Source organism: Acomys minous (assembly GCF_964271855.1).
Source record: "Acomys minous genome assembly, chromosome: 17".
NCBI classification, from domain to species: Eukaryota; Metazoa; Chordata; class Mammalia; order Rodentia; family Muridae; genus Acomys; species Acomys minous.
In genome coordinates, this window is record NC_140500.1 from 17,886,302 (window position 1) to 17,899,588 (window position 13,287).

At 43.0% G+C, this 13,287-nt stretch overlaps 1 protein-coding gene and 1 long non-coding RNA gene across 5 annotated transcripts in view; one reads left to right on the forward strand and one right to left on the reverse strand.

The window, feature by feature from the left end:
- Positions 1-404: 404 nt before the first annotated feature.
- LOC311588223 (killer cell lectin-like receptor subfamily B member 1B allele C) overlaps positions 405-13,287 on the forward strand; it is a 94,124-nt gene continuing 81,241 nt past the window's right edge. For 2 of the 4 annotated variants that reach the window (XM_084765701.1, XM_084765703.1), the window contains exons 1-4: positions 405-1,401; positions 7,070-7,171; positions 8,055-8,129; positions 9,550-9,704. In XM_084765701.1, the coding sequence (XP_084621827.1) occupies positions 1,179-1,401; positions 7,070-7,171; positions 8,055-8,129; positions 9,550-9,704 (555 nt within the window). In that variant the 5' untranslated portion in view covers positions 405-1,178. Of the gene's footprint in view, positions 1,402-7,069; positions 7,172-8,054; positions 8,130-9,549; positions 9,705-10,038; positions 10,155-13,287 lie in introns of all 4 variants that reach the window. The other 2 variants (XM_084765700.1, XM_084765702.1) reach the window with 2 other exon arrangements.
- LOC311588224 lies at positions 3,282-9,166 on the reverse strand. Its single transcript, XR_014776113.1, has 2 exons — positions 9,011-9,166; positions 3,282-3,545 (listed from the first exon to the last, which is right to left on the reverse strand). It is a non-coding gene; the product is annotated as an uncharacterized lncRNA (long non-coding RNA).

Below are 13,287 nucleotides of genomic sequence, written 5' to 3' on the forward strand. Positions count from 1 at the left end.
GTAACTGTGAGTGTCTGGTACAATTCCACTCTGACCACAGAAAGTGACTTTAAGGAAATCCTTGCTCTCCTTCTTCTTTTTCACTTGCGATATGAGAACGCCTGGCTTGGTGGCATTCGCAGTCCTTCCTCTGAGACTCTAGGCCTGAAAAGTCCTCGGAGGGCTCTCGTAGCAGGCGGCCTCAGCGGTGGGCAACGAAGCCATGGCCAAGATTAAAAGCTCAGGACCTGCTCGGCAAGAAGGAGGAGCTGCTGAAAACAACTGGATGATCTAAAAATGAAGCTGTCTCAGCTTCAGGTCGCCAAGGTGACAGGCGGTGCCGCATCCAAGCTCTCCAAGACACACACTGTCCGCAAGTCCATTCCCCACCCGACCCCACCCCCGCCTCCGTGTCCTCACTGTCATTAACCAGACTCAAAAAGAAAACCTCAAGAAATTCTACAAGGGCAAAAAGTAGAAGCCTCTGGACCTGCAGCCCAAGAAGACTAGTGCCACGCGCCCACCGGCTCCCCAAGCACGAGGAGAAGCTGAAGACCAAGAAGCAGCGGCGGAAAGTCTGCAGTCAAGGCCCTAGGTGGCAACGTCAATAAAGTCCAAGACTGACTGGCAAAAAAAGAAAAAGAAAATCCTTGGAGGAGTTAGCACACCCATAGACCTAAGTCCTCCACTCCCTGTGGCTCTGACAGATAAAGTCCTTTCACTCAGGACAACCCTGAGTGGCATTTGTTGCTCCCCATCACTGCTTTTCCTATTGTGTCTGTCTTTTTTTTTTTTTTTTTTTTAACCACACTGATGTCTGCATTCCCACATTTCACAGCTTCCTTCACAGCATGGCTATTTAAGGAGGACTTTAGAGCTTCAGCTCAGGTCAAATAGTACCATGAACTTTTATGTACTAATCCTCACTTTCATAGCATAGCATCATGCATCTTAATCCTTGGAGGTTCAGAGGTAAGGTTAAAAAAAAAAAAAAAAAAAGGAATTCAAGATGACTATTCACTGGAGCTCTGAGAAGATAACTCATAATAGATGCTTAGAGAACAAGAAAGACCTTTCAGAAATTTGTCTAGAAGCCAAACAGTATGTTCTGTACGTTGCACATTCTGTTCTTTTAAAAAAAAAAAAAAAAAAAAAAAAAGTAGGCTGTGTGAGCAGGACACACACCAAGGTCAATAACTATGGAGAAACCCTCAGCTGCCAATGTGGGTGGGTGTGGACAGAGCGAGCGATCAGAGCGGACTTCCTTTTTTGCTCTTTTCACCTCACAGAATCTGGAGTCTGTCCCACAAGCTGAGTGTCAGGCCCTTGCATCTACAATGGACACGCCGGTGGTCTATGCGGACTTAAACCTACCCAGGACCCGGAAGCCCAAGCAGGCATCGCCTTCATCTCTTCCCGCAGGTAAGCAGCGTTACTTCCCTTTCTAGCAGCTGAATTGTTTTCCAGAGTTAAGATTTTCCTCTGAGATGCATGGGCTTAAGTCATTGCTCTGAAGGTGACAAGCAGCTCTATGTAAGCATTAATTAGTATAGGCAGCCTGCCTGCAGAAAACCACAATTCTAGAAAGGCCGTACATTCTGTTTTTATTCAAGTAGCCAGCAGAAAACCTGAACATCACTTCCCCTATATGCAACCTTCCTTAAAAATCCTGGAAAAAGAATATTTTATTTATGTGAGCAAAGTGGGATTTTAAGAGATACTTGCTGCATTCAACTACCAGTTCCAATTTCATCTAGGGAGCATGGACACTGTGGCCCAGCTTTACCTCAGCAGCAACGCCAGCTCTCCCTTCACAGTGCGGAGTGTAGACTTCATGGCTCATGTCTTTGTCTGCCCAAAATGAGGACAGCCTTTAGGGAAAGGTCACAGTCTAAATCAAAGGCTTCAATTAAATTAAAAGCTGGTGGGTTTATATATATATATATATATATATATATATATATATATATATATATATATAAGTTTATTTACAGGACAGCCAGAGCTGTTACACAGAGAAACCCTGTCTCAAAAACAAAAACAAAAAACAAACAAAAAACAACAAAAAAGGTTTTTTTTGGTTTTTTGAGACAGGGTCTCTCTATGTAGCTTTGGCTGTCCTGGACTCACTTTGTAGACCAGGCTGGCCTCGAACCCACAGCAATCCGCCTGCCTCTGCCTCCCGAGTGCTGGAACTAAAGGAGTGTGCCACCACACCCGGCTTCTTATTTAATTTTTAAAAGCTGGTTCTTTCAGGCTTTAAATGGATGAACCACAAAGTAGCAGAGCCATTTGGAAATTAACCGTTCAACACTGGCAGAAAGTGGCCCTCTTGTCTACCAGAGGATTTAGTAATCCAAGCAAAGGAAATGTGGAAAGCAGATGAGAGGTGAGGTGGGGATGACTGAGAGGCAAGAGACCAGAAGCTTGGGTAAAAAGTGCATAAAATGATCCTGATACAGTATCCAATTCTGCTCTCTGACTGAGCCCTAAGGACATGGATCTTAAAGCAGCTGTTTTCCAATTTGTCAGTCCCCTATGTGTTGTGACATTGTAGCCTTCAAACTTTAGGGCTTCTTTTTAGAAACTGTTTGAATTGTCAAAGTTTAAGTCAAGGAGGAAGTCTTGGAGTCACCAAGTAAGTTTCATTATAGTGTTTACGTAAGAATCAGTGGAAAATGGAGGGAGGGAGTAATTCCATAACTGCACTGGGAGTTGATGGCACAAGGTAGAAAGCAAGTCTGTTTTCCCATCATGCCTAGCAAAAGTGGAGGAAGAGTCTTGTTGAAACCTGTGTAAGAAAATGAACTCTTCAACCTCTACTGCCTATGATCTCAAGTCAAGAAGACTAGGGGGAAAAGTGTCTAGAACGTTTAAAATAGACTAGAAAAAAAAAAAAGCAATCACTACTTCAAATGTCACCTGTGTGGAAATAAACCTCAAGAAAAAGAAAACAAATAAGATTAGAATGAAAATAGAGCATAACATTTGAAGAGAAAATGCTGACCCAGTAGCATAATAGCTGTGAAACCACCGGGACCTGTTAGCTAAAGGGCTCAAATCGTGGTGAATTCAAAGCACCATGATTAGATCTGTCAGCAAAAAGAACCGGAAAGGGGGAAGCAGGCAGTGGCCTTCTTTGTCTGTGGTTAAATGGCCAAAGGTCTGTTTTGATGGTACATCGGGTAGAACATATACAAGCGTCTACAAAGTTTATCCATTCATTCAGAAATAATGAATTACTATGAGGCAAACATTGCTCTAGACATTTGGAAACGGCCACAAAGAAACAGCAAAACATCTTTCTCCCTGTACGTTTTATGTTCCTGTGATGTTAAAAATCAACGTGCCATAGACACGTACATCAACAACTGTGTGATGTTACGTGCCAACAAGAGAAACAGTTCAGTGGAACTTGCGGCTTTTGTCTTGAGAGAGGCAGCATCATGTCGAGCAGAGAAATCGAGGCAGGCCTTCCTGAGGGATGATGCTGGAGTCTCCAGCCCTGAAAGATGCTGGGGTCTGAGGCTGAGTATCTGAGAGATGAGTCCTCTAGGAAGCTGGACCTGCAGATGCAAAGGGAGAACATGCGTGTGATGTGGTAGGGGAACATGCTTGCCCGGGGTGCTGTGCAGAGTCAGGAGGAGTGGTGGCCGGAGGAAAGGGATTTGGAAGGCCTTCTGGAGGTTTAGATGTTGAGGGGGATCCATGAATGTCAGGAAGACGGAAGCCGACTCAGCATTGTATGAATATCAAAGAGGAGCTCCTCACAGCCACTCCCGCATAACCAGGACTCACAAAGCCTCTTCCATATGTAAATTCAGTAGTAAAACAAGATGGTGGAGGAAGCCCAACCTTGAGGACGGGAGTTCCTTAAACTTTGTCGTGAATGGATGAAGACTTTTTAAAAACCACTCAAATGGCTTATTATATTACCTATAATTAAAACAAAACACAAAAACCTCACCTTTCAGAGAAAAATAAAAAGAGACATTTACTGGCAGTTAGCACAGGCCGGAAGCTATGCCTAGCAATTACAATAATTATTTCATGTGATCCTCTCGAGAACATCATGAAGTAGATATTGTCCACATTTTATAAATAAGAAAACTCATGGATTATGAAATTATTATGGGCCTCGGGGCTCTGGTCTCTATTCCTCGCATCCAGGACACAGCAGCAAGGGTGACCCACTTGACCACGCCCTCAAACCTGCCTTCCACGACAGTGCTCACTGTCCACGGAAGCTCGCTTCCCGCCCCTCTGCATATGCACTGGTCTCTGACATAAAGTGTAGTACTTACTTATAAGTAAGCTGCTTGCTTGCATACTGCTGTGTGCTTCAGATAAACTGTGGGTTATTTACAGCACCTATTCGGAGCCATAGGAACAGCTGCTATTGTGTATTTGCTTAGAAAATAATGCTGGAGACTGTACTTACTTGGGCCTAACTACAACTACAAGCGTAAGTTAGACTGCGTGTGTTTTGTCTCTTCTGGAACATTTTTGGTTTTCTCCCTCTCCATCCCTTCCTTTTATTATGTCTCTAGAGGAGCATTTTTTGTTTGGTTGGTTTTGCTCCCAGACAGGGTTTCTCTGTGTAATATTCCTGATTGTCCTGGACTTGCTTTGTAGACCAGGCTTGCCTTGAACCCACAGAGATTCGCCTGCCTCTGCCTCTGTCTCTGCCTCCCAAGTGCTGGGATTAAAGGTGTGTACCACCACCACCAGGCCAGAGGAGCATTTTCAAAGGAACTAACTTACATAAGTGGGTGTTGTATCTAATTCTGGTCTAGAGGCTAGAAATAACTGATGTTTGTCTAGTTTGGGTTATACAAGTCAGTTGCCAGCGATAATGTAAATATATATATATATATATATATATATATATATATATATATATATAGAGAGAGAGAGAGAGAGAGAGAGAGAGAAAGTAGAAATAAAGGCAGTCTTGGAAAAAACAATGAGAGGGGCTGGAGAGATGCCCTAGAGGTTAAAAGCACTGTCTGTTCCTGAGTCCAATTCCCAGCAACCACATGGTGGCTCACAAACCACCTCTTCTGGCATGCAGGCACACATGTGGGCAAAATACTACATAAATAATAAATAAATCTTTTTTTAAAATACCATGAGAATAAAACACAATAGAATAGCCCATCTGAATTTTTAAAATTGAATGTGTAACTCAAAATATATATATTCATTTATACTAAGAAATATTTTAAAAAATGAAAAAGCAACTGAAAATATATTTAACTCATAAACCAAGAGGGGCTATGCAGCTGGGCATGGTGACACCATTAATCCCAGCACTCAAGAGGCAGAGGAAGACAGATCTCTGTGAGTTTGAGGCCAACTTGATCTACAGAGCAAGTCCACGATAGCCAGGCCTATGCTACACAGAGAAACCCTATCTTGAAAAACCAAAAGCAAAAAACAAATGAACAAACACATCAGGTGCTATGCAAAAGTAAGAAAACCTTAGACAGGTATGTGGTTCACAGTTTATGCCCATGACACAAGAACCTAAGAGGTAAGGGCTGGAGGACCAGAGTTCAAGACCACTCTCGACCACATAAAGAAGGCCATCCTGTATAAAAAAGGAATAAGTTACAGCAAAAAGGCAACTAGGAAAGCATTCTTATCATTAATAAAACCATTATAAATGTAAATACTAGAGACCCAATGAGAGCAATGGGATATTATAATAATTAGAGATATTGGAGCTAGCTAATATTTCTCCATAGTATTTTCATAAATAAAGTTGTCTAAAATCAAAATAAATTATCCAAATCATGATGCTTTATGAACATAGTTCATAACTTGATGTATCTCAACTTCTGATAAATATGAGACATTCATTGTGTTGTAACTGTTATGGTCACCAAGAAAAGCAAAGATATAGGACCTGGTGATTCACCAATTAGTGCTATAGATATAAGCATATGCTATATCATAGTACCCACTTTATCTGCTGTTTTAGCTTCTGCACTTTCATAACTTACATAACAATTTGATAAGTATTAATTAAAATATTAAATGGAAAGCTTCGGGAATAAGTAACTGTTTTAAGCTGGGCATTGTTCTGAACAGCACAATGAGATCTCACTCAGTTTTGGTCAAGACAAGAGTTACTCCTCAACACCTGCCAGCTACCCAAGTTTGGGCTCAAATAACCCTCATTTTCCTGAAGAGTAGCCTCAAATTGTGACCACTGTGAATGTTGGCAACCCTGTGTGTCAACAAGAAGCCATAGCATCCTTCCTTTACAGGAAAATGTAAAAATACTCTATCTAAAGGAAGGGGAAAAAACTCAGACTTTGCTACCACAAACCAAGCTGCGAAAGTTATAACCACAGTATGCACACACTTACTGTGAAACTGTGTACATAGTGATTGCCTCTGTCCACAGCTCGGCCTTCAATTAACAGGGTGAGAACTCAGCCCCTGTAGTTAAAATACTGAAAACGGCATGGTGGCTGAGGCCACTGGAGTCTGCTTAGAGTTCCAGACCGGCCAGGGTTACACATTGTAACTCTGTTCAGAAAAAAAACAAACAAAACATAGGTACCCAGACCTTGCTCCAAGTTGGAGACTAGAAAACAGTGACCCAGGCCTCACGTTAAATAGTAGAATTTCCTATACATTGCCAGCATCAAAAGTGATACTTTGGCTAAAGTTGAGCCGTGTGTGTGTGTGTGTGTGTGTGTGTGTGTGTGTGTGTGTGTGTGTTCTGCAAATGAAGACCTTCCTTCCTTCCTTCTTGGAGGAAATGTTGGCTCATTTCCATAACAGAACATATACATTACCCACTGAGCAACTTTCAAAACATCTTTTTCACCAACCAAGTTTGACCCTCGTAACGCCCTTTTTTCATGAAACACATATAAGTTTTATCAGAGAAAACACTGTTTGACCCAACTCAAAACTCATGTTGTGGAACTCTACAGTAAGGTGGCTGAGGAAGGTTCTTTTCCATACCCCACCCTCGACCTGAAGCCAGTTGTCTGCATTAACCAAACCACCTCTGACTTTCATTCCAAATGCACTCAACTCAATTCAAAGCGCGTTCTCTTTAACTTCTCAGACACCTGTAGGTGCCCGCGCTGGCACCGCTTGGCTCTGAAACTCGGCTGTGCTGGCCTCATCCTTCTTGTCCTGAGTGTGATTGGACTCAGTGTTGTCTTAGGTAAGTGAGACAAAAGATTTGACCTTAGAATTCTTTCTCTATTCCCACCACAATTATTTTGGCTTCTTTATGTGACCTGGCCATCTTGAGCCTGGAGAAAGACCACTGACAAGCAGTTACAGGACAATATCCTTGTCACATTTCTTTTGTTTTCTTTCTTCCTTCCTTTCTTTCTTTCTTTCTTTCTTTCTTATTATTGGTATAATAACAACAATAATAGCAATAATACTAACAAGTATTTATTATTATTACTGGTATGATGATGATGATGTTTTTGAGACAGGGTTTTTCTCTGTGTAGCCCTGGCTAATCTGGAACTTTCTTTGTAGACGAGGATCCACCTGCCTCTACCTCATGACTGCTGGGATTAAAGGTGTGTGCCACCACACCCGGCGTCCACATTTCTTTTGTTACTTGTTCTGAGAATCCTTCTGGAGGTGACGCATGCACACCTATAGCTCTGCAAAAGGTCACAAATGTGACAAGGTGACAATAACAATAAAACCACAATGCTTAAATACGAGTTTATTAGATGTCTACTGAAGCCCAGAAGGCAGCCAACAACCTTCTGCTCGCCCTGGGTGTGAGTACACCTACAGAGGAGGAGTTCAGGGCTGTGAAGAGTGTGAAGGCTCCAGCAACACCCCTAGATAACCTGAACCCTAACAGCCCCAACAATCCGGTTGATCTGTGCCTTTCTCGTGCTCTGTTCATTTTGCCTCTAAACTGGCCCTTTTTTTTTTTAAACACATTGCTAGTGCATTGTCTCCTGTCCGTACTCAAGCTTGCTGAGGTGGCTTGACTTCCTGAAGTGACAAGTACAATAGCCATCCTACTGCATAGTCCAACATTTCATCTTCTTCCTCCCTTTTCTTCTTACTAGTGCTATCGTTGTTACAAAAAACATCAGCAGAAAAAAGCAGCATGGAAGGCCAAGAGAACAGGACAAAGACAACAGGTAATTTTGACATCCTGATAGTAGATCAATGTCATGTTACCTTTAGTCAAGGCTCACATCACTGTGAGAAAACTGAAGCATCAGAAGTTAAGAATTTGTCAAAAGGTCATGTGACTGGCAAGTGATGCTGCTGGAAACTTCACTGAAGCTACGTGACCTTGAAATCTAGCGTCTTAGCTACCTGGCCATGCTACCTTAGGCTGCTAGTACAGTTTGTCACTGACAGACAAACGTGAAGCTAAAAAGTAAAATATGTGGGACTTAAGAGACAGCCCAAGGCTGGGCGTGGTGGTGCACGCCTTTAATCCTAGCACTCGGGAGGCAGAGGCAGGCGGATCGCTGTGAGTTCAAGGCCAGCCTGGTCTACAAAGTGAGTCCAGGATGGCCAAGGCTCCACAGAGAAACCTTGTCTCGAAAAACCAAAAAAAAAAAAAAGAGAGAGAGAGAGAGAGACAGCCCAGCGGTTAAGAGTGCTTGCGTGCAAGCACAAAAACTGTAATTACAACCCTAGCATCCATGTAATAAACACCCCCAGCACTGCAGGGGGAGAGACAGGATGGACAATGAAGTCAGTTGGCTTTCAGCTTTGCAGAAAAAAAAAAAAAAAAACAACATTAGCTTCACACTCAAGAAGAGACCCTGATTGCAAAGAATAGGTGGAAAGGGATAGAGGCAGAGACCTTACATTCTTCTCTGGCCCCTGCATGTGTAGAGGTGTGTACTTGCACACACATGCACACAAACCACCCACACGCATACCAAAGAAGCAACACGCTTCTGCTTCAGAGAAATGCTTTAGAGTCAGCGTTCTATTGCTGTGGACAGACAACAAGACCACTGTAAGTCTTAGAAAGAAAAGCATTTCATTGGGGCTGGCTTACAGTTTCGGAGGTTTTTAGTCCATGACGTCCTGGTGGGGGGGGGGGGGGCACAGCAGCACACAGGCAGACAAGGTGCGAGAGAAATAGCTAAGAGCTTTATAGCCAGATCTGCAGCCAGCAGGAAGAGAGGACACTGGCCTTGGTTTGGGCTTTTGAAACTTCAAATCTCTCCCCCTCCCCCATCCCATCCTTTCACACACTCCCACCCATCCCCCAGTGACACACTTCCTCCAACAAGGCATACTTCTTAACGTAGTGCCACACCCTGATGACTAAGCATTCAAATATATATGGGGAGGGGCATTCTTAAACCAGCCACCTCAAGGAATACTTGATTGTTTTAATAAGCATGTCAAATAGTTAACTTTATCAGAAGTTAATTAATAGAAACAACAAAATAAAATAAATTCTTTGTTATTTATATGTCTTCGGTATGTCACAACAGTGATCTTGTTCCTGCATGTGTTAGTAAAAGTGTGTAACTGGCTGTGGTGCAGCAAGAACAGGTAGAAATATACTGTGTCTCCTTCTCACTTCAGATAGTCCAGCTATGTTAAAGTGCCCAAAAGACTGGATTCCACACCAAGATAAATGCATACATTTTTCTCAAGCTTCCAGCAGTTGGCAGGAAGGTCGAAATGACTGTAATGAAAAAGGAGCCACTTTGCTGCTCATTCATGACCAAGAAGAACTGGTAAGTTGTTCAATAAAACAGAGACATTAGCACGTTCTTTGAGCCACACCGAAGACTCTAGACTTAACAAATCTTCCATGCAAAGGAAGTTGGGACTTTCCATTATGGAAGCTCATAGTCTGAAAGACTAATCAGACATTGAGCCAATAACTGCGCATGTAAGCTGAGTGTCCCAGGATCTTAAATGCACGGACAGAGTCACAAAGGAGGAAGCATTAACTGGGACTCAGCAGGGATACAGGTGACCCGTGAACTAGGTTTCAGGAGGCGGGTAAGATATGAGTCACCCATACACAGACTCAGGGTTAAGCCCTCTACTCTGTTTTGATTTTAGAGATTCCTACAGGACTTGGCAAAGGAAAAAGACCATTCATTTTGGATAGGACTAAGTTACTCATTGCCAGGCAAGAACTGGAAGTGGATAAACGGCTCTGCTTTAATCTCTGATGTGTGAGTACTAGAGCAGATAACGTGAATATTCATTTCAGGTCGTTACACTGCAGGGCTCTGACACTGATATCAAAGACTAAAGAGGTTCAGAACAGTCTGAAAATATGGTTCCAAAGGTGGTTGAAATTTTCCATGTATGAAAAGATACCATCTTTTTATAAAGTCATGTGTATGTATGCATTTATGTATATATGTATGTATGTATACATGCATGCATGCATGTGCACAATGGAGTTTTAAGGCTGAGGATTTGACTTACTACTTTGAAAAATGGCTACTTAGAACCAATCAGCACACATAATTGCTTTTTCTTTCTTTTATCTTTATATATTTTTCTACACTTTACATGGAATGTCTTAAGCAGCACATTTCAAATTTTAGTGAAAAGATAGCACAAGGTGTCTTCAGATCAATTTGTCAGGTCCCAACCAGGATAGAGTATAAAAGAGGGAAAAAAAAACCCAAAAAACAATAAATATCAGCGTGGAGCTCTGAGAAAACAACTAACAGTTGTTTGAGAAGCTAGGATAAAACTGCATATCAATCACCTTTTTAAAAAGATTTATTTATTTATTATGAATACAGAGCTCTGCCTGCTTGTACACATGCAGACTAGAAGAGGGTATCAGATCACATTATAGATGTTTGGGAACCACCATATGGTTGCTGGGAATTGAACTCAGGACCTCTGGAGGACTTCTGAGCCGTCTCTCCAGGCCCCCAATCACCTTTTTTTTTGTCACAGTAATAAGAGACCTAGATAAACAAGAATGGAAAGATGATTGGGTATCAGTTTTTGGTTTTTTAAAGAGAGCTCTCAGCCTTTGGCAGCTGCTTCATTGCTCTGACTTCTGGACTTCTGTGGCAAAAACACACCAGAAGGGCAGAGACAAGCAAATCTGCCTACCTCACAGTGCACAGGAGCAGAAAAGAAAGGAGACACAGGGCAATAGGCCTTCCAAAGGCATGGGCCCTTCCTGTGAGGCTCAGTTCACTCAGCTGGGACCTCATCTCTGAGTTTATCCATTGACAGAATTCGTGTCTTCAGGATCCAATCACCCATGGGTAGCATCACCAGCTGGACACTGGAATTTCTGTACGTGCCCGATTGGAGAATACTTGGCATCTAAGCCATACCTGTGTATAGATGACAAAATAGCCATTAGACATTTGCTCTTCCATGTCTTGTGTTATGAAATATAATACAGTGATCCCCTAGCCAAGGTGCACCCTGAGCAATTATGCCATGCAACAGATCTAGTATAAAAAGGGTTTAATGGGGGAAGAAAGAGCAGTGTGGGGCCTGGGGAAGGGATAGAGGCAGAGAGGCAGCAGGACCTGGGAGAATGGAGCTGACACATGAGATAGACTAAAATCTCACACAGTAGCCACCTTTATTCAGAGCAGTAGACACTTTATACTGAGGGCTAAGAAAGTTCCTAGGCCGGGTGGGCTTGGTGGCGCACGCCTTGAATCCCAGCCCTCGGGAGGCAGAGGCAGGTGGATCGCTTAGAGTTCGAGGCCAGCTTGGTCTACAAAGTGCGTTCAAGACAGCCAAGGCTACACAGAGAGACTCTGTCTCAAAAAAACAGAACAAAATAAACAAACAATACAGTTCATAGAGTTCAAGCTATGTACAATGACAAAGACAAGCTGAGCACAACAAGTGTTTTTCCAGAGAAGCTCACAAAGGACAGTTTAAATATTATCAATTACCAGTAGTAAAGTAGAAACAAGCAATCTGAAGTAAACCCACTCCTCTCCAAGGCACCTGGAGGAGCACAAAAATCATCATCATCATCATCATCATCATCCAGAACATTTCACGTTCTGAAGCAACTGAGTTACAAGACTCTTGTTCTGCTTTATTTGCAGTGTTCCCACAAGCACTCAGACTTTTCACCCGATTCCATTCCTAGGCTGTGTCATGACAGCAACATATGTTTTTCATAAGGAAAAGCAGGCAGGCTCAATCCAATTTCTGTATAGAGTTTTCAATGACTTTTTTTTTTTTTTTTGGAAAAAAATTATGTTGAGTATCATGTCTTACTAATTGTGCTGGCAAGTTTTATGTCAAATTGACACCAGCTAGAGTTGTCTGAGAGGGCAGGGTGAAGGGATTCTGTTAGGATTTCGGCTTCCGTCGGCCTTCCTGTGACGTCATTGCCTACCTGCCATGGGGGCGTGGCCCTGCCCAGTATATAAAAGAACAGACCCTCCTAGCCCCTCCCTCTCTTACCTGTTACCCCCTTTCTCTCTTCCTCTGTCTCTCTCTGGGGTACCCCTCTCCCTTTCCTCCTCTCCCCATGCTCATTTAATAAACTCCTCCATTATCTAATTTCTGTAGCCTGGCGTCTTATTATCTCTTATTCTCTTTTTCCTTTTCATTAAACACAAAACTCTAGCCAGGCAGAGCATGGCAAACATGGTGCTGGCTGTCCTTGCCCTTCTCCTTCCGAACTCTGTCTTGCTAACAGCTTTTAGATTGCATTCCTAAAGCTAGCCAGCAAGGTCTCGCCCTTTATTTGGACACTTCCTCCCCTGAGGCTGACTACCACGGTTACTACCAAGGATAGGCTATCAACATATTGAAGCCCAGCAATCAAAAGCCCCCTCTGGCTCTCCTAATTAGCGTGCCCAGTTAAAATTAAATACCTCATTTTAACACTGGGCTTCCCCTTTTACCTTTATAAACTGCCATTTGTCTATGGGCCACGCCTGTCTCCTGTCTATCCAGGGGCAGTGCCTTGTCTCTCTCCGATAAATGCCCCTCCCCTTCCCTTGTTCCCCTCCCCCTCTCCCTCATCCTCTATCTCCTGCTGCTGTCTCTTATTCCCTGACCTTTGTCCCTCTGAGACAAATAAATCTTTGTGCTGACAACTTGGTCTTGTGCCAAATATCGAATACTGATCCCTTCAGAGGAAAACTCCATTGAGAAAGTGCCTCCATGCGTGGTGTAGGCCTTTAATCCCAACACCTGGGAGGCAGAGGCAGGTGGATCTCTGTGAGTTCAAGGCCAGCCTAAGTCTACAAAGTAAGTCCAGGACAGCCAGGGCTGTTACACAGAGAAACCCTGTCTTGAAAAACCAAAACAAACAAACAAAACACCAACTGCCCCCCCCCCCCAAATATA